Here is a 25,686-nt window from a genome sequence, read left to right as displayed (position 1 = left end):
CCAATAAATCTTTGGAACTAATCGACATAAAATAGGTGAGCTAAATTTACATGTTCATCCTCAATTTTTAGTTCATAGAGCATTTTTCAATTTTACTAAGAACACAACACTTTAGTACATATAAATATTTGATTTGGCGAAGAAAGGGTATAATTTATACTCTTTCCAATTCCATTGATAATTCTGTCATTGATATCTATAATTTGAATTCACAAGATATTTAACTATAAATAAATGAAGCATATAATAACTCGATTCTTCTTTCACTAGCATATCTTTAACTTCTTTTTTTTCCCTCTTGGTTAACAATCTCATGACCGATTTGCTAATGCTATCAAAGATGATCAAGAATGAAATGTCTTAGGTAAAAGTCATATAATTGTTAGCATAATCTTGTTCCACGTTAATTTTGAAGCTTTGTCCCAAATTAAATTACATACGACTGGATCTATTCCCATGTTGGATAAAACAAAAATGTAAATAGCAATGAATTAAAAATGGAAAAACTCGAGCGTTATTAACGATCTTGTAATTATTATTTAGGAAAAATCGTTCAAAACGTCCCTCACATTTTGCAAAATAACTCTTTTTGTTCCTTACTTTTAAAAGTGTAATTTTACGTCTCTTACAAACTCACATTGATTAAATTTAACCTCTTCCTAGATTTTCAACTAGTTTTTTGTCAGAATCCACCACGTGCGTTGCATATGATTATTTTTTAGAGACAAAATTATCAAATCAAATTTTACATAATCAGATCCATAATCCATCACATTTCACAAAATGAATTTTTTCGCCGCTCACATTTCACAAAATGAATTTTTTTCATCTCTCATTGACAATGTGTATGAATAGATTTTTTTTTAACCTACGTATATATCTATTTGATTTCACCTGAATAATACGAATAGTATGTAATATATTTTCATTTGATTTTACCTAAACAGATTAATTATAATTGCACACATCCTATTCAATAGATGTATACATGAGTTTAAAATTAACAATTTTGTTTTAAATTCATGTATATATCCATTTGATTTCACCACCTGAACTTGTTCAATACTTGTGACCTTTTCTCTTTTGATAATAATTCATTTATTGAATTGTATAATAAGGTCATCTAATTAATGAGTTCTAATTCGAATTCTATAGTCATGCTAACAAATTACAATTTAAATCTAAAATTTATACTTGTTACTTTTGCCTTGTGATTGTATTAAAATTTAAAAGTACCAATTATTTACATCTTCTTGTCATACATTTCTTTTGTTTATTTTTTGTCTAAATTTAATTTGATATAAACATTCGGCAATGTTTAGGATTAAATCTCTTATTTGTTTTCAATTTTTGAGTAAAAGGAAATGAACATGAGTGAAAAATTAACAATTTTTTTAAATTCATGTATATATCTATTTAATTTCATGTATGAATAACATATAATATATTACTATTTAATTTTGTTCAAATAGGTTAGTTGTAGTTATACACATGCTATTCATATTGTTCAGATAAAATCAAATAGATATATACATGAGTTTAAACAAAAATTATTCATACACAGATCAATGAGGAATGAAAATTTATTTTGTAAATACATGAAAGATGAAAAAATTCATTTTGTGAAATATGAGAGACAAAAAAATTTATTTTGTGAAGTATAAGGGATAAAAAATTTATTTTATAAAAAATGAGGGATTATAAATCGAATTGTGTAAAATTTGATTTAACAATTTTGGTCTAAAAAAATGATCAAATGCAAGGCATATAGTGAATTTCGACAAAAAAAACTAGTCAGAACCTAAAAATGTACAAAATTTGATCAATCTAAATTTACGAAGAACGTAAAATTATATTTTAAAATTATATTTTAAAAGTGATAAAATTATATTTTAAAAGTGATAGATGAAAAAAGTTATTTTGCACAATATTAGAGACGTTTTCACGGTTTTATTGCATTTCCCTCGTGGTCCTCCTTTCCAGATTCCATCTACCACCCAACCACTCGACCAGAAATTTAAGTGCCCAGCAGCCCATCTAATCTAACACATTTTTCACCTTCTTGAATTCATATTCAATTGCTTCTCCTAGTAGCTAGGATTTGAGATCTTCTCTCCTCCGAAGAAGATAAAATCCATGGGAAATTCCTCTTCTATGCTGACCCAGTACGACATTGAAGAAGTCCAACAGCACTGCAATCATACCTGTACCTACATATCATTCTGCTTCTCCATTGCCAGTTTTTTTTGTTCTGTTTTAATTATCTGGATGGTCTGCAAAATTGGTTGTTTATGTTAGACAAATCCCTCAAAATTGAGGCCTTTTTTCTTTTCTGGGGTGTCTGCATTTGAGGCCATTTGTTGGGTTTTAGTTGGCTTATTTTTGTATACTCATCCTCGATTTTTTTTTTTTTTTTTTTTTTATAATTTGGTGGCAGTTTCGCAGCAGGAGATAGTTGCACTTTACCAGAGATTCTGCCAGCTCGATCGAAATGGGATCGGATTCATCTCCTCTGATGAATTCTTGTCTGTGCCCGAATTTGCCGTTAATCCTCTTTCCCAGGTTGAATATGTTTCAATATTAGTTAGCGAAAAAATGGTTATGTTTCCGTCGCATGTATTCAATCTTATACAGTAATAAGTGGGAATCCAATCCAACATTACATTTATGTACATTGAACTGCCTAGTCATCACATGTGTGTGCTACATTGCTTCATGGGTAAAGTTGTTGGACTGAGACAACTTGATCTAGTTATTCTTAGACTGAGGTAACCTTGTGTATGATTTATGTAAAGATATTTTCTGACTGTGATGCCTACGGGATTATGCACATGGTTGGGAAAAATTATGGAAAAGGTTTAAACTTGTTCGGATGATTGCATTTCTCAAATAAAATCTCATGAAATTGGAAAAAGAAGTTTCTGTTTGGTTACATGAGAGAACCTTGTTCTACTATGTTTAGAACCATGTTGGTGGCATAAGGTGAAATTTCTGCCTTTCTTTCTGTCGTGCAAACTTAGTTCAAAAAATACAGCCATTTGAAATTAGTTCTTTTTTGCTGATAAATACTTTTTCAGGCCTAACATATAAGCATTTGCTATAGGTTCCGTCCAATTGAACATGGTTTTATTCAATCTCAGACTCGCAATTTATGTGCAGAAATAGCTGGTTATCTAAAATTTTCTTTATGGGAAGATAGAAGCATTGTGATATTTAATTTTAATTTTTTTGGGTGTATTTATGGGTATTAGCTGCAGTTGAAAGAAGAAGATGGTTGCTCATGCTTGATTATGTTTTTGATATTTGTTTGCTAATACAGAGACTATTAAGGATGTTGGAGGGTTTGAACTTTAAGGAGTTTGTTGCCTTCTTGTCAGCATTCAGTTCCCGTGCAAGCTTGCAGCAGAAAGTGGAATGTAAATAGTCTTTCTTTTTGTACCTTTCTGAATTAGTCTGAAAATTTTAGCTTTTTGGTTTCAGTTTTCCTTTTTCCCAATTGATTTACATATACTTTCTGTTTCCCAGTCATTTTTAAGGTTTATGATACTGATGGAAATGGCAAGGTCGCATTCCATGATATGTTGGACATTTTGCGAGACTTAACTGGACAATTTATATCAGAACAGCAAAGAGAGGTTGGTTTGTCACTGCCTCAAAATGGAATTGTTTCCTCGCAATTTATCTTTTTCCCCTCTTGCACTGAGGCTAAAACTTGGAAAACACTAATAAATCATTTGAACAACAAAATGAGGCCTGGTGTTATAATTCATTTTTTATCTGCAATTTGGTTCTTGCAGCAAGTTCTCACCCGAGTTCTAGAAGAAGCAGGCTACAATAAGGATTCTTTTCTGGTACAATCTGATTTTATGAAGGTAATTATTCACTGTCTGCTCTGGCAGCCATATATTACTGTCAAATTTTGTTTACTTTAAATGAAAAAACTTGTGCTCAACATGTAAATTCAAATTTTCTCTCTCACACACACACATACATTTTCATTTTTAAGTTATATTATACCCTTCTAAGAAAAGGTTCATATTGAGGTGTACATGCACGTCACATCCTTTTGCAATAAGTACTATGTCTGTGCATGGTTTATCTTTTATTGTTTTTACAAGAGTGATTTTTCACCAGTTGTTTCTACCAAAATTGAAATATTATTCCAATAGATTAAATCCAAGAAAATTTTTGCAATATGATGTGACTTAGACCTATTTTGGTGAATTTGGTGATGTCATGGTAGTTATTGATGGAAGACAAATTGGAAGGGCTTCAAGGTTGCTTCCCTTCTTGAAGTAGGATATGAGATTTATGGTACATAAATTTGATGAATGGTTAATCTCCTTTATAATGGTTATTTAGAATATTAATTGGCATTCAACGCTCATAGACCTTTGACCTTTTTAACTTCCTGCCATTGGCCTGGTAGTGTTGTGGCAGACGCCTCTTTTGGCATGTCGAATTGAAAAATCAAGTACAATTTTGGTAGGTATGACCAAAAAACATCCTTGATGTCTGTGCATGGATGGTGAATGTTTCAAAACTATTATGTATAAAAGGAATAAAACTGTCCTAGGAAGAGCACATAGTAGGGAAAAAATGTAGGACAAGAACACAGAGAAAAGGAAGCGACCAGAGGCATAAAAAAAAAAGAGGGAAAAGAAAGAAAACCTGGTCCTTCAATGAAGTAGAACTCATCCTGTGATGAAGTAGAATTGTTTCAGAAATTATCAGGTAAACATCCTTCTTGATGGTAGTTTCTATGACTCGTGGTACTTATTGAAAGTTGTCCTTCTCAATTACAAACCTCCTTTTATAGTTTGCTACAATGATGTCCTCAAAAGATTTTGTTATTTGTATCAACATGATGTAGATGTTGGATTAACATCCGTACTAAACGGATGCTCAAAGCATCTTCAAATAGCTTTTCGAAAACCTTTATGCGTTGTGTAGTTTTCGGAGTTCTTTAGGGCACTGGTGATACACATAGCATGTTAAATGAGGCACTTACTCTAAAAAGCCCAAAACTTTTAATTGTCATGCGGTGCTGTGGAAACGTTTGGACTGAATTATTTAACGAAGAGTAATGATCACTGTTTAATTTTGTCTTCTATATAGTTATGTTCAGTTCAATTAATGCTTGGTGCCTGACTTGTAATTGCTTGAAGTTCTGTTTCACATATATTGTAATAATAAGATAAGAATAGCAAAAGGACACGACTGCACCTTTTGAATGTATTCCTTAAATCACTATGCTGGAGCTCGTGGTTGGTAAGACTATCCCTATTATTTAGTTTACTTTTGCAGATAGTGGCGGATATGCTTTTCCATATTATATGGCCAACTATGTTTTGTAACCTCTGAGAGTACCTCTGCAGAAATAAGAATTGGAAAGATATTGAATGTTAAGAAATGGAAAATGCTTTTCTATGGGTGTGTGGGTGTTGGTATGAGTGTCTTTCTGCATTTGAGAGAGAGAGAGAGAGAGAGAGAGACTGGACCAAAATTAGAGATTCAGGGGTTTAAGTATCAAAGTCTCCTCTTAACAATCTGTATAGACATATTATGAAAAGGTATACTAGGTTTCAACATCTGTTATAACTATTTGACTTAAGTTTAGCATAATTATCAAAAGGATGAGAATGACCTAAACTAAAACAACTTTTAGAGCATCAAATGGCTAAAATAGAAAAGAATGCTTTTTTAGTTTTCTGACATTACGAGATGAGGGTAATATGAATGCATGCCTCGATGAATGTTCGATAAATGCTGCCAGAATTATTTTCATTTGTTACACAGTTTTGCTTGAACTTGATTGCTCCTGCATCACTTTGTTGTGATTTTTGAACTATTTTATGTTAAAAGATCTTTGTTATACTCAATCCATACAGTGTATACTATTTACTATGATATACTTTCTGTTCTTCGCCATTAAAATTTCAGAAAGCTTTCATGATTTTGATTTGAAAAGGGTTTTAGCAAGTGTGAAGTGGACTAAAATGCTGCTTCACTGCAGCTCTAAAACTAATATCTTGTTTTGACCTCTATGCGCCTTATAAGACTAAGAGACACTTTTCTTAAGCATTTTTTGGTATTTTATATTCAAAACAGTCAAATTTAGCTAGAATAATGTGACAATTTTTTGCTCTTTTATGATATTAGCAGTTCTTATTGGTGAAACAGTGAGGCATCTTTGTTGGTGCATGGTAGTCTATACAGAAGGATTTTGGTTTGATACCTAGTATACCATCTTTGTTTTCTTTTGGGAGTTCTGGTTCTTTTTATGTATTGTGAAATAATGGATTTCTAGGTGTTAGTTTCTTGTTACATGGAACCTTCTTCATTTAACCAAGGTTGGAGCTTGTCCGAAGAAGTTGTATGTGACCTTTATATATCATGTGATTCTGATAACGTTTCTTCATTGTAATTTCTGGTAGCGAGTTTATGTAACCATTACGTGCATGGGAACTCAATGCTTTCACAGTTTTATTTTTTATTTTTTTCTTCTCTGTTTTACTGCCTTTGGCAGTTGAACTTGAACCTGTACAAAGAAGGCAAATATGTGCCATACAATCAGCAGTTGCCAAAAAGGAAAGCTAAACCTTTTTCTAAATTGCCTGTTAGATGGTGCTTTTAGCAGATGTCATAGCTCTAGCCTTACCGCTCGGCAGGATGTGAATTTGTTACCTTCTCCTCTTACATTAGCAATACTAAAACCATTTACGAGCTCAGTTTTCTCAAACACCCATGGATTTTTAATACACAAAAGATTCCGAGTTAATTATTTGTATTATGGTCCATGCTAGACTGCTAATAGTTCCTTTGCAGTAATCTTTGACGATCATCGCCGCTAATATCATTTTAGTAGAAATGGGTTATGACCTATGACATGCTTTTATTGGTAACCATAGGTTTGGCAGTAGCTTGAATGATCACAAGAGGCTGAATTACCATGCCTGGTGGATTTCAGGACATGGAGTACTACGTGTTAGGTAGTTTTCTGAGATCCATTTTGGGGAATGCAATGAAAAAGCTTAAAGCTTTTGTCCAACAAGTGGTTAGAAATTATTCAAGTGAAGAGTGCTCACAAACCAACTTCCTGAAACGTTTGCTTAAATGTGATACAACGTGGATATGACTGCTCCATATTACCTACTGAGTTAAACCAATCAATGACTTTGAGGCTTCTGTTTTTAACAAGTGGTTAGAGCTTTATTCAGGTGAAGAGTACTCATAAGCCATTTCACTTTCTGAAATGTTTGCTTGGTAACAAAACCCGGTTATGATTGCTAATATTATTGCCTAAGCAACTCTTTGATTGCTAGTTATTCAGGTCCATTTAAGCGACTTCATTGGATATGTCACTGTCGTGAGTGCAAGAAAGACTATACAAGTTTATTATTATGGATTCCAACCTCCTGTTCATACATTTTTGATAATTCTTGCAGATTCTTGGCAACTCTGGTTTAAGAATGGAAGTTGAAGTTCCAGTAGATTGAAGAATGGGGTTAACAACAATTAATGTATCGTTTGAACAAAGCTGTATGTATGTGTCTTTTTCCTTGTTAGAACAACGTTTGACTTGGAGATCAAAGTGTAATCTTAGCCCTTTCATTTTCTTTCCCATTCTAATTCATCTTCATGACAATTGATTTCTTCTTTCAGTAAAATTATGCTTAAATACCACACTGCATGGCAGATGCAGTTACTGCTTGCACTTCTAAACAGTTCTTAAGGGTGCATTAGTCCCTTTTCTGGTGATTTCAGTTCAATTTCTTCATTTTCAATAATGACAAAAAAGACAAAAAATAATGACAAAAAAAGACAATTTGGTCACATCAGTGATTACAAACTTCTGGAACTCGTTAAAGTCAAATATTTGGTCCTTCAATCAATCAAACCCGGAAACGTAGTAAAACGTGTGCGTATTTAAGCAGTAATGGGCGGCAAAGACTGGACCCTGCCTCAGCAAAGCCGTTGAAGCTGCCATGACAACTCCTTTAAAAGATTCCAAAGTAATCATCAAGGTTAATCCTTTTAACTTTCTTCTCATGACTTTTTTACCCATTAGATTAGATTAGGCCCCACGCGGAATGATGATTAATCAAATTGAACCGCCTTAAATCCAACCAATAATTACTTTAACTTTTACTTGCAAAGAAAACAAAAAGAAGGCATACATCTGTTACAAGAATAGAAAGAAGAACGGCATATCTTCAAAGGGCAAAACCATCATGATGACAAATAATAGGTAAAATGGTAAGTGCATAATACCCTAATCAAAATGGTACCTTTCACAGTGAGAATACAATTTATCGTTCAAGATTTATTTATTAGTCTAATTATAGATAATAAATGTTTTTATTTCGCGATCCTCCATTTGGATTGACTGTTTTTGGGGGTGTTTTTGAAAAATTTTACTGTAGCAGAGTTTTTAGATCATATTTTGGGTTATTTAAGAGTAGAAGAGTTTTTAGAATATATTTTGAGATATTTTTTAAAATTTTAAATAAATTAAATTAATTTTTAGATAACCTTTTAGAGTACTTTTTAACAACTTTTATTATATTTGAAAAACTAGTTTTTGAAAAACACTCCCATCCAAAAAAAAAAGATGGCGCATGAGGTGTCTGTCTGTTATCTAATAGTTATCTAATTTGGATTTGCCTCTTAATTATAACTCCTTAAGATAGGGTATAGGCGTTAAGATTTTAGAAAAAGTGAATATAAGAAAAAAAAAAAAGTGATTATACACCTAACTATATAATTCCAATGCATGCAGTTACATTTATGTTTTTTTAAAAGTAATTAACTTCACTTTTTCTAAAATCTTAATGCCCATACCCTATCTTAACGAGTTTTAATTAAGCAGGGTTAGAGAAATCCAATTTACCCTATCTCACTTTATTTTTTCACGTAATCTTTCGAACTATGATGTTTTTTTTTATTCATCCTGATATTGTCTAATAACTGAAAATTTTAAAGTTATCCCGACAATCAAACTAGATAACTCGGAGAACAAGTGAGGGACCAGGAAATGAATGCCAAAACAAGCCTCATATTTGACTAAATCAAACACTGTAAGCATCACCACCAATTCCCAAATAAGTTATTTTTTGCTTGTCGTTTCATTTTGTAAGCATATATAAGACATTTCTGGTCCAAGTTTGCCTGTCCTCATATTCATATCCTCAACCAAATCACATTTTAAAATCACTGCTTAGATCAGGCTGTCTACGACCTTACACCTTATACAGTACAAAAAGGTCAATAGCCGCTTGAACGTTAATATGAGTCAAATACTCCACATCATGGAGGATTTGGACCTGTTACCTCGTATGTGTAGCTTGTAAGTTAAATTTTTGCCTACAGGTACATGAAATCCTGTTAATAATCAAATTCACTGGTGCGTGGGAACGTTTAGATTAAGAAAGCTTGGAGTTGGAGGTTGGAAACCTGGTTCGAGAAGCCAAGCCAAAGCCAACTCCTTCGTGTAAAAGACAAATCAAGAAACCGTTACAAAGACAAAATGATCCCATCTCTTTGCAAGCTTCTTAAACTGTCAAAACCTTCCCAGAACATCACGCTGACATGATCTGGCGCTCTTTCTTTTTGTCATGCAAAAGAATATACATTTCATTTGATTTTGTTTTGGTGGGGTCTTCTTTTTGCATCTTCTTTCTTTTTTCTTTTTCGCCAGTATTTTAGACGGCCAACATCTTTCTCTTCCCCTTTCCTCGCTTTTTGTTTCAAATTTGAAATTCTGCGATTGGAATCTTATTTGGGATTCAAAAGATGAGCATTTATTGATCATCTTTTTCTTGGTATTTTGGAGTTAGTTACGGGGATTTTCTTGTTTCCTAAGGGATATTTTTACTGGAGTTTGATTGATTGTCATCATCGTGGTCGTTTCTCTGCCTCGGTGTGGTCTTCCTTTGAGCTTTGATATCAGTCTCCTCAGCCTCAACCAGGTGAAAACCACGCTGTTCCTCTGCTGTTCTTGATTTTGTTGTTCCGTCTGCCATGTTTCATATGGTTGCTCAGCAATTGCTATTCAATCTTTGCCCCTTATATTTTCAGTATGAGTTGGGAACTATTATAGTTCACAAGTCTTGCCAATTTACCTTCTGCAGCATCGCATGTTATTATGATCAGTATCCTGCATTTCTTGAATTTGAAGTTGCTGGTTATCATTAAGTTTAGGTTGGGGATAGGAGAGGTAAGTCTTTGAGTCCATGTATATTACATGCTAGTCTATCCAATTTCTCAATTCTCTGGGCTAAGGAAAAGCCTAACAATTTCATTTAAAGACTCGTCGTTGTCATTGTCGCAAAAATCTGTTGTCAAAGAAGATAAAGATGATTTAATTTGCTGTTTTAGTTATTTTACTTAGACATGCATACTTTAACTACATTCCTGTATTAAACTTCTTGTTTTTCTAAATTTCACCCTTACTAACAAATCAGGTTAGTCGAAAAATCCATGGCCGAAAGTGGCATGGGGAGACACAATTTTGATATAGATATCCTCAAAGAAACCCTCTGCGCTCAGCAACAGTTGCTGCAGAAGCTTTACAATGAGTTGGAAGCAGAGAGAGAGGCCTCTTCTTCTGCTGCCAGTGAAGCTTTGTCTATGATATTGCGCCTACAAGGAGAAAAAGCTGCTGTGCAAATGGAAGCAGAGCAATACAAAAGATTGGCAGAGGAAAAAATGGGATATGCAGAGGAATCATTAGCAATTTTTGAAGATATTATGTATCAGAAAGATATGGAGATGGCAGCTTTGGATTCTCAAGTGCAGGCTTACAGGTATAAGCTATTAAGCATGGGTTGTGAAGATCCAGGAATTGGTGAAACAACGTCTCCAGAAGACCTCTTACAAAGAAATGAATCTTTTGTAGGGGAAACGAATTTTAAAAGGATCGGAAGGAGAAATTCTGCACCCCTCCTAACTTTGATATCATGCATGAGGAAAGGTGTGACTGAGAGAGAGAGTTGTTTAAGCCCCAAAACAGATCTGGTTCATAAGACAGTCGAAGATTGCACAGCACACGACATGAATGAATCGAGTTCTGATTGGGAGAAAAAGACAGATAATTCTAATATGGGTGACATCAACTCATATCTGGAGCAGATCAGAAAGTTAGATGGTCGTGTTAAAGAGATAGCAGGAGTAAGCTATGCAAACTTACAAAGTTCAACGAGGTCTCCTTCACCGCTTTCACAAAGCTCTGGAAACCCCTATGATCTGACAAGAGAACCAACAGCATATGACATGGATAAGGTCAAACATCCAGGAAATGTGAAGGAAAGTGAAATAACAACTGAATGTCCTTGTTCCCCAGGTGTCCTTGATGTCTTTGAAGTCCCCCAGGTGGAAGAGAGTTATGATGATTGCCGATTGAAGAGAAAAAATCAGAAGAAGATGGTTTTGCAAGATGAGAACAAGGTTGAAAAACCAGATGCCATTTCTGAGGAGATTGTTAAGCCATACATTCAAGAACAAGAAAGTGACTGGCTACAGAAAGTGCTAAAATCTTCCCAGCAACAGAAAACATTTTGTAAACCAAGTAGTGCCATTGAAGTTGATTGCAACTTTGCAACGGTTCATCCTATTGGAAAAGTTTCTATATCTCAACCGTTGCTGCAACAGTTCAATCAGACTTCAGAAATAGTTGAGATTGATAGACAGGCTGGTAGACTAGTATCTGCAGACAGAGAGGAAGAACGGAAACTATTGAAAGAGATAAGAGAGAAGCTGAATTCAATAGAGTGTGAGATCAGAAGTTGGAAAGTTAAGGAGTCTTCACATAGAGATGAGGTACCGATTGCCACCCTTGCAGAGGTAATCTTCTTCAACTTGTTTAGTCTTTGCCTTCATTACTGTAGCTAAAAGTTGCAGTAACTTTAACTTCTCCATGTACCTTTGTGTCCTGGCAAACACAAGACAACAGGATCTGACTTGGACATTAAAATTTAGTGCAAATTTTTCCTAGATTTCATCTATGACCTTCTTTTAGTCAAACAACAGACAAACAATTTTCTGATGTCTTGATATTGTGAGCAGGCAATGCTTCATTTTTGGCTCTGAACCAGCAATATGACCACTTTCTTTCCAGTAAGAGGATCAAAGTTGTCAGATTCTTGCTTCCAGAATTGTTGATGGTTGTTTACATGGATTGACATGAATAGTTTGATTGCAGTGTGACATGATCTTTTGCAAAGTTTAAGGCCATGCATATTGTGAACAGCGTATATACTTGTATGCTAACACAGTAGTGGAAAAGTGTGTTTTCTTCTGTCTGCACATCCGACATTTCTGTATCCAAGATCTTTGAAGAATCAGTTAATCTTCATTGTACATTAAGTGTATATATCTATATACATACACAGGCATTCAATCATTTTCTAGATAATCCTTATGCTAATATATTTTACATTTTCTTCCATTACATCTTCACACATAACTAGTCATTTATCATATTAAGTTTCCAACTTGGCTGGTCCAAGTCCCCCCCCCCCCCCCTCTCTCTCTCTCAGTGATCTGAGATCAAGCCCTTTTCAAGCACTAAGTTTGCTTTCATCTTTTAATTGTGACTTGTGAGCTTGCAAGAGAATGATTTCTATATTTGTTCAACCAAAATCATGTTGTACACAAAAATAAATGTGACCTTTGCTAGTATAGAACTGCCCAGGAGTTTTTCAGATTAATGGAAGCAAGTCACAGCTTATGTCCATTTTTCTAAAATGACTAGCATTTCTGTTGATATCATTTATCATATTCTGCAGAAGAAAATAACCCCTCATTCGTTGCATAGAGATCAAGTGCTATTGGTGCTCGAAAGTTCTCTGGCACTATAGCATTTCTAACTAAATTCAAATGTATACCCATAGTTGGAGTGTGAAAATTCTTCAACAGATGATAAATAAATTATCTGCAAGGATACTCTTCTTGACTACAAAAGGAAGTATAGTTATGTAATCTGTCCGCTTACTTTCTTTGTGCATCCTGGATGTGGAGTGTGCAGATGGACATTGGGATTATTTTGTAAATGTCCTCTCCCTAGTCCACAACTACTTCTCTGAAATACCCAAAGTTGTTGGAAGTCCTATGTCGCACGGCAAAAGAAGAAATTTAAGCATTGAGGAAAATCAGCTCGTGTTGAAGATTAGTTTAAAATATTGTTGAACTTAAAGCAAGGATTAAGCTTCAAAATCAGTGACAGCTTCCAAATTCTTTTGATCTGTATTGAAAGACTTCTTTTGATACTCAATTCATCTTTATTTAAGATGGTTTACACATATTTATGTTGGAATGCTAGTCTAAGCTCCTTAAGCGTGTATTTAATTCTGTTGACACCCTACAGGTGAAAAACATCAAACGTGGGCTCCCTATATGCAATGAATTGTTGGAATGTAGGAAAGGTTTTTGCAGTTGGCTCCAAGCATTGAAAGGTTTTAGCTGAGCACTGTGTCCTAGCACAGCAAAATTAAGAGTTTAGTCCACTACTTTATTAGTATGAATTTGATTTTTATGTGCTATAGTTTTATAAAACTTCATAGAGTTCAAAGGCATTGGAAGTAGACTAATTGTTGAACTCACTAATGGAGCACAAAATGAGGTTAAGGAGACTCTCTTGGGATTAACCAAACATAAAACATTAGGAAACATGACAGTTTGTTTATCTTTTGTTTGTAATATCTCCTAATCCATTTGACTGCAGGTGGACATGTAGTACACAACCACGTCTCTTCTGGCAATAACCTTATAAAAATATGCTTGTCTATGTACATTGTGTAGTATGTGGAAGTTCGATGGAACAGTCAGGCAGTGATTTTAAAATTTTGATTGATGTTTGTGGACTTGATTTCAGTGTCAAATCGTGTAATATAAATGTTTCAATTTCATGGAACAAATTTGGTCCTTTTCAGTCAATAGCTTTTGGAAAATTTCAAAGGGTACTGAATGGTTTTTGCCTTTTATAGTGAAATCTCTAAGTTCAGCGTGACCCCAATGTTTAGGAGCATACTTCTCCAATTTCTTATCCAGGAGGACTTCTGTTGTCTCTGATGACAAAAGTTGATCAACCATATTTTTAACTGAGCCTGTTATTTTCTTTTGTTCAGTAAGTATCAGTCTCTGAACCATGTAGAAAGACATATAAGCACTATAGAACCAATTATCTTCCAACCTGTAGAAGGTTATGCATTTGTATGCTAGTTTAGTCAAGATTCAGGAACATGGTTAATAAAAATTGTAGGGGTATATTAAGATGGGAGGAGGGTATCCGATTCATTATATACTAATCCATGTCGTTGAAGATTGTGATGATATGGACTAACTGAAGCACTTCAAGAGTTTGCACAGAAGTCCATTCCCAATCTTCTATAGAGCCCCTGCATTCTTTTAATCAAAACATATAAAACTTAACTTAGGAGTTGCCTCTTGGAATATGTCTCAGCACTTTTTATTGATAAGAAACTCTTTAAACGAGACCTGACTAACTGTGCAAAACTTGATACCTTCTTAAGAAATATCGACGATTGCAGAAGCCCTGGGAAAGATTACACTGTTAAGTCATTACAAGATAATATCTTACTGAACAAGTGTTTTTGTGCAAGTGTGAAATTGGTTAGTGTTTCCTTCTATAACAAATTGCTGTTGCCAATGCAATCTTTGTATCTCCCAGGTATTTTGATAGCGTTCTAGATTCTTTTCACCAGTATCTATTTTCATATATAAGAACTAATAAAAAAGAGAGGGGATTGCAGCAACTCTTTGTTAGACCATTGATAATGCTTTTACTCCTAGATTTAAGAAGTAAGAACGTGATAATTTTTTAGAGGAAAGCTGTGGAGTTCTCCTCGAACATGTCTCTCTTATCATCATTTTGCTAATCCTTTTCTTTTCCTCAAATTTTAAAAATAAGAAACCTCGCTTTTAAGCCTCACACTTTAAATGTTGGATTATCCTAATCTAATTCTTGAGAGCAGAGTTCACCATTCTGATGAAAATTTTTTACAACATCCAACAAATGCTTACCATACATATTTCTGTCAAGTAGCTACTCCATTTACTCAATGATGTCTGAGTTTTTAGGACCACTTTAAATCAAAGTTTGAGTTTCATATTAAATTGTGTACTCAGGTGGGAGCATTTCCCTGAGACAATGTATGTCTTTTTGTGCACAAACTCTTAAACTGGATTTCATTATGTCAAAATCCATTCTTCAGTTGCACTATGATTTGTAACACTATTAGAAACTCTTCCTATTGCGGTTATAAGTTTTACAAATTAATCAGCTTGTCTCATCAGTAAGAATTGAGTTCGCTTCACTGAATTAAGAGTCTATTTGTTAAATCATTCTCTTTTCTTCTAGCAGTTGTTAGACTAGTTTTAGGCCACATAAAGGAGTACCTACATCACAAAACTGCCTGAAGACCGCATCTGAGATCATTAGTTTAATTATAAAAAAATGATGAAAAGGACTACTACTTTTTCTTCTTTCGGTGATGTTACCTACACGGGCCATACCCTACCAAAAAAAAAAATTATCTATGAGCTTGCTTTGTCCTCGCTTATGTGGTGATTGTCTATTCCCTAAAAGTTGCTGTCAATTTTATCATAGAGAATTACAGTTTATACCAGTTAAAGGGGTATACTTTCCTGAGCTGAACAATCAGTAAAGGTGGAAAAGCAGTACATCCTTTTTAGTCCTCAAGTGCAAAGCTCCACTAGGTGCATAAGTGCTAATAAAAATATGAACGATAAGCATCCACTCAGTATAGAGATCCCAGTTTTCTTCTTTCATTTGAAACCCTCTCAAACTGGCAGGTAATGCCATGACATCAGTTAGAGTGCTAGTATAGGCCAAACTTGTTGGTAAGTCAGATGATTGATAGATTTTCTGATTTCTTGCCCACCAAAGGTGATAGATAATACCAGCAAAAGTATCCTTCTAATAAATCCTGTGAAAGAGTTCCCTGGACATTGGTGTTTTGTCCACCAGGAATGCTTATATTCATGTTTAATAAGTAAAGAAGATGCGATATCCATGCCAAAAATGTTCTTTGTCAGTGTCAGGAACTAAACTTTTAACGGTAGAACTCTGACATCTGCCTCAATTTCCTTAGTCTTTTGTAGTTCTATCAGCAATAGATTATTCGTATATGTGTTTTATATTTTTCTCGCCCCAGAAGTTCTGCATAGAGTAAGACAGAATGCAGAATGACTGAGTTGTCATGTCCCTTGAGGATTTCAAGCCTGGATCCACGTTATAGATGAAACGTAATAATTATGTGATTAGCACCATAGGAACACTGGTAGCTCCAAAGGTGTTGCACACTGGCTCTATTCTTTTCAACTTTCTGTCTCTTATGGCAGGTGATTTTGTGCAATTATATGCCAAATGAAGGAACGTTACACTGCATATTCTTTTAAAACTTCATTGTTGGAATCAGCAACGGTTGCAAAAGTAGACCAGAAAGGTCATATAACTTGTTATGAATGGGGATCCTCGCATCCATTTAAAGAAGTGGAAGCAGCTAGCAAATGATGCAAAAGACAATGAATTTAAGAATATGGCAGAATTCTGCTTCATAATATTGCATTTTTCACTGATTGTCTGGTATGGTGAGTCAAGCTCTTCATTGGAAGTGAGAAGGTTGGAAGGCTAATTAAGTGATAATGAGAACATGAATTTAGGTTGAATTAGGAAAAGGGATGATATTTTTAGCATTCAGCGGAAACTGATTTGTTCACTTATGAAATTATGAAGTTGCTAAATAAATTATTGTTGAGCGGATAGATAGATGAATACAGTTGGCTATTGGTTGAGCGTGGTCCTTTATTGTCCTTAAATATATCCTAACTAATATCAAGAAGATTGCATTATGGAAATGATATTAATGAGGCACGCACCTCCTGCAGTCATTTTCATCTTCAGCACTACTTACTAAACAAGCATTAATCTAGTCAATCATTTTGTTGTCTCTCATCTTCCTTTTCTCTGGTTTTGTCATTTTAATGGTAATATAAAACCAGGAAGGGGATAATTCCAGAATGAAGTGCATGTCTTGGAACTTATACAGCCAAAATATTGGCTTCACAAACATGAAAGTGTTTTGAGTGCAGTTGATCATTGTTGTTGAGAGTTAGTGAGTTTGGTATCCCTGACCTTCCACTAGCCAACTCTGATGCTGTATTAGATATTAATTGTAGGCAGAAAGAAGCCTATGAGTGCATTTCGACTCTGGAAAGCATGATTTGTTGCTCTATTATAAAGAATAAAAATGCCCAAAACAATGATTTCCTTTTCATTGCCTTGTGGTAAAATTTAAACCAGCCACACAAGCAAAACTGTACGCTTTCAAGGACATCAGAGAGTCACAACGAATTGTTGGTATCCAATATCTAATCTGCCAGAAATAGATGGGTTAAAATTAATCTTCAATTGCTCACTAGAAAGGAGAAAACAAAAATTCACGCACAGTGAACATCTTCATGATCACTGCTGCCATGTCACTGTCAAAGGTACCTCAATTCAGTAGGATCTTCTTCAATGAGCTGGGATGAAGAGCAAGACAGATACTCCTTCAGCTGACCAACCTCATGTGCTATATCGAGCATGGTTGGTCTGGTCGAAGGATTGTATTGGGTGCAAATAAGGCCTAGTTCAAGCATCTCCAGAATCACCTCACGCCATCTTTTACTTTGATCGTTAGTGATAGGAGGAGCATAACTAGGAGAAAGCCTCATTACTGCTTCTTCTACAATTGGCTGAAACTTGTTAGGATAGAAACTTTTAACCCATTCATGCAAGCTTGAGCCTTCTTGGAAAAGGACATCTGTTGGACGTTTTCCTGTCACAATCTCTAATAGAAGAACTCCATAACTGTATACATCTCCTTGGGTTGAAGCCCGTCTTCCCATTCCATATTCTGCACATTTTGGAAAACCATAGTCATGAACTTAGAAATTAAGTCAACTCTAACACTACATCAGGGTTATATTTGAGAAAGCCAGATGAACATACAAGCATACGGGTTAGGAATTTTGAAAAAGTGTGTACCTGGAGCTATGTAGCCAACTGAACCGCAAAGCAAACCCTGTGTAGAGCTGAAAGAGGCAGAATCATTGATTGAAGTATGTTCATCAACCCCTTTTATTAATCTTGAAATGCCAAAATCAGTGACCATAGCAGTCATGTCAACATCAAGGAGAATATTGCTTGGTTTCAGGTCACAATGGACAACTTTAACAGGAGAATGATGATGCAGATATGCCATTCCTTCTGCGACATCATTGCAAATGCTCACTAGCTGAATCAAATCCAAACCATGCTTCATTTCGGGGCTTGGATAAAGATGGTTTTCAAGGCTCCCATTTGGCATCAGTGGAAGAACAAGAGCCTTAAAGTCTGGCCTGCTACAGATTGTTTTGATCCTTATCAAATTTCTATGCCTTGTTCTTCTCAGGACTTCACATTCCCGTTTGAAGCTGCCTGAAATCTCACCAGCTGCTATTGGAGTCAATACCTTTACAGCTATACATGTATTATCTGTAAGAGTTCCTTTGTATACGTGACCAAACTGACCTGAACCGATAAGGCTTGAACTGCTAAACCCTCCGGTAGCTTCAATAAGCTGATTATAAGATATCCGGGGCAAATTTAGTTCTTTATTTTCCTTCTCTTCACTTTCTGTGTCCTTAGCACTAGCAACTGCTAAGTGCCTCCCAAATTTTGACTTCAGTATTATAGGATACCCAACCATGAAAATTATGGCAGCTACAATTAGAGAAACGAGCATTGCCATTGGAAAATGGTGAGTCCTTTTTCTGTGGCAATTTGGCATACCTATAAGTGAACCACAGAGACCAGGATTCCCCAGGAAAGAACCAATAGTTAGCGATGAAAATGCCCCTTTATTTGTTACATTTCCAGAAAAGTTGTTGTAGGAGAAATTGAGCTGAACTAGAGTTGTTGATCCCTCCAAAGTTTGCGGTATCTCTCCAGTTAAAAGGTTAAATGAGACATCAAGTCCTTTAAGGTAAGGCAGATGACCTATAGATGGAGGAAGATCGCCTTGCAAGTGATTGGATGATAGATTGAGGTACTCTAGAGCAATGCAGCTTCCAAGTTGTGAAGGAATTGTGCTTGAGAGGTTATTTGATGACAAATCAACAGCCAGCACCATGTCCATTTTACTCAGCTCTAGTGGAATTGGCCCATCCAAGTGGTTACTGGACAAATTCAAGTACAACTTTAAACTACTCAATCCAGCAACTTCGCTAGGAATATTCCCTGTGATCCCGTTGTGAGAGAGGTCAAGAATTTCAAGATTAATGCAGTTTCCAAGGCTTGGTGGTATCATTCCTGAGAGATCATTCTCATAGAGAAAAAGTCTTCTTAGCTGTGAGAGATTAGCAAAACTATCTGGGATTGTCCCAGAAAGCTTGTTTTTGGACAAATCAAGAAGACCTAAATGTAGGACATTGCCGAATTCTGTGGGAATAGTTCCAGAAAATGAATTGTTTGATAAATATAGCCTCTCTAGCTTCTGCAATTGGCAAAGCTCAGTTCGTATCGATCCATTCAGAAGATTACTAGACAAGTTCAGGAGAGTAAGGTTGACAAGATTTGAAATTTCTCTAGGAATTGGACCATATATGTGGTTATCATCAAGATGAATCTGTACAAGGTTAGTAGAGAGATTACCAATAACGGAAGGCAACTCTCCACCAAGGTGATTTCCTGCCAATTCAAGTTCTTGCAAGTTGGATGAATTTGCTAAAGAAGAGAAAAATGGTTTGAGGTCAGTGTTGCCGTTATGGCTTCTGAAGTGGTTGTAGGATAAATAAAGGAACTGCAAGTGAGGCATTTTATATACAATATTAGAAGGTAACTCCCCCCTTAGCGAATTTGATTCCATGTCAAGCCATTCAAGCCTAGTCGAGTTCGAAAGAGCTGCAGGAACCTCACCTACTAGCTGATTCGACCACAGTAGAAGAAACTTCAGCTCCCTGAGCACACATTCATTCTTCAGAGGGACTTTGCCTGTAAGGGAATTGTTGGAGAGGTCTATATATTGCAATGATGAAGAGCCGTTGCACAAGTGTGGCATGGGAATTTCACCAGTGAGCTTATTACTTCCCAAATCAAGATACACCAGCTGGCGCAGAGAGCCAAACTGTGATGGAATATTTCCTTCAAGAAGATTTGAGGACAAACTAAGCTGTCTGAGTTGGAAAAGTGTGCCAAGCTCTTGAGGGATATATCCATGGAAAAGGTTCTGGGACAAATCAAGAATTTCCAAGTAAGAAAGGTTGGAAAGAAATGGTGAAATGGTTCCCTGGAGAGAATGATGACTTAGATCAAGTTCAACTACTCTCCCACTTTTTTTGTCACAGTGAACCCCCAACCAATTGCATACCTGAGTACTAGAAGCATTCCAGGTCTCTAGAGCATGCTTGGGATCAGCAACGATCCCAGCCTTGAATGCAAGTAGAGATGCCTGATCACTACTAAGTTGCATGAAATTTGCTCCAGAGACAACATAGAAAACGATAATCAAGAGAAACAAATGACATTTCGAAGATTTTGAATATTCCATTCCGCTAATCAAATTGATTTATCTTCTTCGAAAGCCAAGTTCGAAGAGATTAAAAGATCGAAATCATGAAGAGGCTAGGCTATAGACAGAGAACAGTAATGGCATATATATATATACACATTGTCAACTATCCTATATATGATAACAAGATGATGAACTAAAGTTGACAATCTTAAAGACTTAGACATTGTGCATATGCCTAACTGCCGTTTATAAGGATGGAACGTTGCATTTGGCGCCTTAGATCTTTGACTTCAAAATGGACAAATTGTTTTTCAACACGTGAACGTGCTACATGAAAATGTTAACAATGGTTACTTTAGCCGTGTGACCTTAATTTGGTGTTGGTGATTTACATGTCATCAGGCCTAACCACGTATCATGTGTTTGCTTGTGGGATTAGTGATATGTTAATGTTTAGTGGAAATGTGAATTGTTAAGTTGAAGATAATCTAGGTTATGAGCACGCTTAGGAGGGTTGAGGATGTAATATAATGACATGGAAACTTTTCATTGTGGTAGATATATGTCGGCTCAAATGATCTGAACTGATGCCATTTAGTTGCCAACTCTTTTGTCTGCACTTTTTGTTTGGTAGGTTTATCTTAGTGAAGCTCGAATCATCCACAAATCCCAGAAATTAATGTCAGCCTAATAGGCTGAGTTTGGAAGAAGGTTTAAATTTTTGTGGCGTTGCAACCTTGCAAGAAGCAACAAAAAATGACACACACAGAGACAATAACATCTTAAATATGCTTGAAAATCAAGAAATTTAGGGGGCAGAAAAAAATGCAAGAAAAAGAGATTCTTGGAACCAATGAAGTTCCTTCAGAGGGTCTTTTCTTTTTCTCTTTCTTGATGTTTACTAACTACTTTTTGCTAAATCCAAAAGGTTCTTGTGTTTTGCAAGTTAGAGTTGGCTCAAGTCAAAACAGCCTATTTTCTAATACAATACATTTTCAAGGGTTAGCACACTATCCATTTCATTCCAGCATCTCATACCCTATCATCCTTGTTGCTGTGCTTCTGCATGCTCGTACACAGCTATGTGCTTGGAACAAAGATTGATTGAGATCATAACAGATTATGCATATAAAAAAAATCTCAATCACTTCAAAATTCATGACCTGATGATCATGATACTATAAATTAAACTAAGTCCCCCTAACCCAAAAATAGTTATACAAGATGAATGGCCTGGCCAGCACCCACATGTTCCCCTTCCTGTCCAAAGCCTGCACTTCCCAGAAAATTCACTTGCTGATCTTCTCCATCATGCTTCCTAGTCAGAAGGTCCCCATTTCCCGCCTACCAGAATAGAATAGTACCCACTGTCCAGTGTCTTCGGTGCCTACCAATCTTTTATTCATTCTCGTTTCCTCTCACCCCACCTGAGGATGCAAGTTAGTGCCAAGGATATGAGGCGAAAATCCACAGATTCGGCTACTCAATTATTTTAATCAATTTAGCATCAATTACATTGTTATGTTAGTGGAGTTATGTCTAAAACTATAAAAAGTCCTCTGATAAGTCATTAAAGTTGTATGAATGTATCTCTGCAGCCTAAGTGTATCAACAGTAACATTTGATGAAGGTTATTTATTCGTGAATTTGAGATTAGGGGCACAATGAGCCAATGGCAAAAAAATATTCCCTCAACAAATTTCCTAAAGCGGGATTGGTCCCTCATCTTTAATGTTTGGCTGGTCAATCTTGAGGTAAAATAGGAAGTCAACTTTGCAACCCACGTTACATTTTTAGAAATGCATTGTAGTTGGGAAAATAGGAAATAATTGAGATCAAATGCAAAGGAATTTATGCAAGTTTTATTTCCATTTTTGTATCTAATTTATTTTCGTTGCCTTCAATCTAAATTATTTCCCATTTTTTTCAATTATATGTTTTTTAGTGCTTTTAAATTCAGCTGAAAATTTGTTTCCATTTTTGCTCGGTCTTAGGTGGAAAAATTTAAAGTCTTTGGCAGCTAAACTACACAAGGACTAAACTGCTATAGAAAAGTAGTTAAGAGGAGCCCTCACGGGGTGGTTCAACGGTAAGCGGACTCTTAAGGACCCTTGTGATCCTTGGTTTGAATTCTACCCTGGACTTGAACTCCCGTGACTCGCCCGGGTTGTTGCGTGGGCTCGTGGCGCACTCCTCTGGTTTGGTGTGTCGGCTCGGTCCTAAGGGTTCAAGTTGGGACATGTTTCGGGTTACCAAAAAAAAAAAGTAGTTAAGAGATCCTAAGGATTCAAGTTGGGACATGCTTCGGGTTACCAAAAAAAAAAGTAGTTAAGAGAACCTAGTCGGCCAAAGTTAATGATAAGGAGCCAATTCAAATCTAGTAAAACGGACTATTTTGATCATTTGTTCGGGGCAAAATCAATATTGAAATTCAAGATATAGCATATGATGGACAAAAACAGTATGTGTCAAAAATAAAGTACAACTTTCTAGTTTTTTGTAAACTTTCTAACCAGTACAGAAGCATGTTGTTGCTAGGATCATATACATGTAATTACACGAAAGTGTACATGTATTGATTCAACAAATTGACTTGAAGAATTAGTCAACCACATGTTCCAAATCCCATGCTGCAACACTAGTGCAGCACTGCAGCTCGCTATAACTGTCTCCTTCCGCATCTACAAGAATGCCAATGTTGACCTTTTGGTCTAAATGCAAATATTTTCGCGACCATATTTTCTACTTAATTAATCCATAGTCACGGGCTCAAGAATGTGAAATTCTTGAAGGAAAATCATGACATAGAATCTCGAGAGCTTTTAGGATACGCAATACCAACAACTTAGCAGGTCATGCTTCAGCCATAATGACCAATCTAACGACAATATTAAGGTTAAGGTCTACATTTGATTTGACAAAGTTTATGAGAGCTATGCCTACCAGGAAAAGCTTAAAAGGGTTGTCTAAGCATAGAGTTTTTTCTTGTGGAAAATTTTGCAGGAGATTTGCAATTTATTTGGGAGGTTGTGATTCTTTTATGTTACAAAGTAAGTGGTTGAATATTGTATTCGTGCATGCGTAAAAACAAATATTGAAGTTTAGGCAGAGCTCCATATAGCTATTTTCATACACCAAGTTGTTGTATGAAATTCGGAAAGCTAGCAATATTCTATGGTTCCCTAGAATTAGTGGGTATTGTATTAGAGAAAAAAAAAAAAGGAGCAAGTGGTAATATATTTACTAGTACATCTTAAAAGTGCAAAGGACCAGTACCATTGTACCAACTCGACAATATCAACATGTTCCTTAATTTTGTAAACCCTAGCTGTCGTGTTTTTGCTATTAAATATTTGATTGCTTCTGAAAAGATGAAAGAAAAGAAAAACTACAAAATTTGCATGCTTCTTTCTTGCTCTTTTTGACATTTTGTTTTCTCTTTTAGATGAAATTAATAAATCTTCTACTTGATTTTTGTCTTTGAGAGTACTTCAGTTAAGCCCCTTAATGTTCATCCACGTTTTTATTGTATATGTGTCTACAAAATTAATTATGCAGCAGTTGAAGTTATTCCAATTTTAGAGCTGCAATTCCTCAAAAAAAAAAAAGGAAACTAATAATGGGACATGCAAAGTTCATTAATGGCACTATATATATATATATATATATATATTAGGTTGTTTCAGAAAAAAGAAGTTTGTTGTGTTACTTTTTATTTTTGTTCTAACTCCCTTGTAGGCATCCCAATGAATCTAATCAAACCGAACAGCTTAGTGTTCAAATTTGTTTGATTATTTTAACGAGTTTGAAAATTTATTTAAGTTTGATTTGTTTATTTGCCAAATCAAATCTGGCTTGACTAGTTCACAAACTAAACACAAATGAGCTTTTTATTAAGTTTAAAGTATCGAGTAATTTAGTTCATCTTTTAACCCCTGTCAACCATATTCCCTTGACCCACATAGCCTAGTTTTAATATTTTAAATTATTACTTTTCCTACTACTATTATGTATTTACACTTGATCGTAGTATCGGCCAAGAAATTTCCTGCCTAAAGGTGATTTCAGTGGAAGCTTAGATGTGATGTTCAAGTCTAATTCTTTAAATATGTATACTGACCACCGTTGTTACATTGTCATTGACTAACTTAATGCGGAATATTAGGTTTTCAAACCCACAATTATATTTTTCTCATGCATGAGATTTTTCAAGTTCTCTTGGTAATAATGCAGTGACTTTGGTGCTTCGTTTATAACTCTGAATTTTTAAAAGAAAAAAAAAAAAAAAGCTGTTAGCTTCACATAATTGTTACCATGCATTTTTTTTTAATATAAATATAAGATTTGGATGTGTTCGACTCTAATCACCGCCACGAGCATTATCATAGTTCATACATGAGAAAATCTTTCGTGAAAACCAACACACCATTCTTCGTTTGGATTGCATTTTCCGTCATTTTCCATGAAAAAATTACTGTGGCGATTTGATGTATGTGAAGAAAAAGAGTAATAGGGAAATGTGATTACGGAAAACGATGCAATTTTCTGGTAGAAAATAGTAATCCAAACAGGATCAGTTGTTTGGTATGTGTGTCTTTTATATGATGGATTAGTGTTAATAGTTTTTAGCATGTTAATTTACAATTGAAGGGCAGTAATATGCATAGAATCACTAAATTTCATTTTCTTTAAATTGGTGATAAACAGGTAAAACTTACAATGAAGCACTTTCTTTGCTGGTAATTCCATAGTAGTCTATAATCCAAATACTAAGGTCATGCTCTTGTGTGCCTATTTTAACTTGTGGAACCTCATATAATTAAGTAAGAAGAGTGAGTTTGCACGCATAGACACTAAGAATATAACTGTATATAATAAATGTGTGCAACTTTTTTCTTTTCATTTAACTTATGTGTATAACTTTATTCTTTTCTTTGTCTTTTTTGGTGTTTCTGTTTGGTTTAAGGGAAGTTGTGAAATCTTCCTCTAATTTCTGCATTTTCATGCACATTTTGCCCTTTGATATTTGCATGACTTTACATGAAACAGTAAGTTAAATGTAAAAATGTTTTTTCTAGCGATAACTACTTTTTTTTTTTTTGGCAAGAAA

General features: G+C 35.2%; 3 protein-coding genes across 5 annotated transcripts; 2 read left to right on the top strand and 1 right to left on the bottom strand.

Moving 5' to 3' along the window:
* The first annotated feature begins 1,996 nt into the window (after positions 1-1,996).
* Positions 1,997-7,686, top strand: LOC113691540 (uncharacterized). The gene is made up of 6 exons (XM_027209710.2): positions 1,997-2,206; positions 2,438-2,562; positions 3,320-3,416; positions 3,526-3,635; positions 3,798-3,872; positions 7,449-7,686. Exons 1-6 carry the CDS (start codon positions 2,137-2,139, stop codon positions 7,497-7,499), a joined length of 528 nt encoding a protein of 175 aa, XP_027065511.1. The 5' UTR covers positions 1,997-2,136; the 3' UTR covers positions 7,500-7,686.
* Positions 7,687-9,195: 1,509 nt separating this feature from the next.
* Positions 9,196-12,448, top strand: LOC113692463 (uncharacterized). Of its 2 annotated transcripts, XM_027210875.2 has the most exons (3): positions 9,196-9,971; positions 10,467-11,844; positions 12,067-12,448. In XM_027210875.2, the coding sequence occupies exons 2-3, from the start codon at positions 10,483-10,485 to the stop codon at positions 12,088-12,090; spliced, it is 1,386 nt and encodes a 461-aa protein (XP_027066676.1). In that variant the 5' UTR covers positions 9,196-9,971; positions 10,467-10,482; the 3' UTR covers positions 12,091-12,448. The 2 variants fall into 2 exon arrangements, with proteins under 2 accessions (XP_027066676.1, XP_027066675.1); XM_027210874.2 differs by having other exon boundaries at positions 10,467-12,121.
* A 4,844-nt stretch (positions 12,449-17,292) lies between these two features.
* On the bottom strand, positions 17,293-20,774 carry LOC113692974 (putative leucine-rich repeat receptor-like serine/threonine-protein kinase At2g24130). 2 transcript variants are annotated; one of them, XM_072052987.1, is made up of 4 exons: positions 19,982-20,774; positions 18,071-19,789; positions 17,537-17,939; positions 17,293-17,417 (listed from the first exon to the last, which is right to left on the bottom strand). In XM_072052987.1, the coding sequence occupies exons 1-4, from the start codon at positions 20,610-20,612 to the stop codon at positions 17,378-17,380; spliced, it is 2,793 nt and encodes a 930-aa protein (XP_071909088.1). In that variant the 5' UTR covers positions 20,613-20,774; the 3' UTR covers positions 17,293-17,377. The 2 variants fall into 2 exon arrangements, with proteins under 2 accessions (XP_071909088.1, XP_027067371.2); XM_027211570.2 differs by having other exon boundaries at positions 18,071-20,774.
* Between the last annotated feature and the right edge of the window lie 4,912 nt (positions 20,775-25,686).

Source organism: Coffea arabica, chromosome 6c (assembly GCF_036785885.1).
Source record: "Coffea arabica cultivar ET-39 chromosome 6c, Coffea Arabica ET-39 HiFi, whole genome shotgun sequence".
NCBI lineage: Eukaryota > Viridiplantae > Streptophyta > Magnoliopsida > Gentianales > Rubiaceae > Coffea > Coffea arabica.
The sequence above is the reverse complement of the archived record's forward strand: the minus strand, read 5'-3'. Positions and strand labels throughout refer to the sequence as shown.

Coding starts and splice junctions, on each gene's coding strand:
- LOC113691540 (XM_027209710.2), top strand. CDS start 2,137: ATGGGAAATTCCTCTTCTATGCTGACCCAGTACGACATTGAAGAAGTC. Junction 2,563..3,319: donor CCGTTAATCCTCTTTCCCAG/GTTGAATATGTT, acceptor TTGCTAATACAG/AGACTATTAAGGATGTTGGA. Junction 3,636..3,797: donor TATCAGAACAGCAAAGAGAG/GTTGGTTTGTCA, acceptor TGGTTCTTGCAG/CAAGTTCTCACCCGAGTTCT.
- LOC113692463 (XM_027210874.2), top strand. CDS start 10,483: ATGGCCGAAAGTGGCATGGGGAGACACAATTTTGATATAGATATCCTC.
- LOC113692974 (XM_027211570.2), bottom strand. CDS start 20,612: ATGGAATATTCAAAATCTTCGAAATGTCATTTGTTTCTCTTGATTATC. Junction 17,940..18,070: donor AGTTGGCTACATAGCTCCAG/GTACACACTTTT, acceptor CAAAATGTGCAG/AATATGGAATGGGAAGACGG. Junction 17,418..17,536: donor GAAGATCCTACTGAATTGAG/GTACCTTTGACA, acceptor TATTTCTGGCAG/ATTAGATATTGGATACCAAC.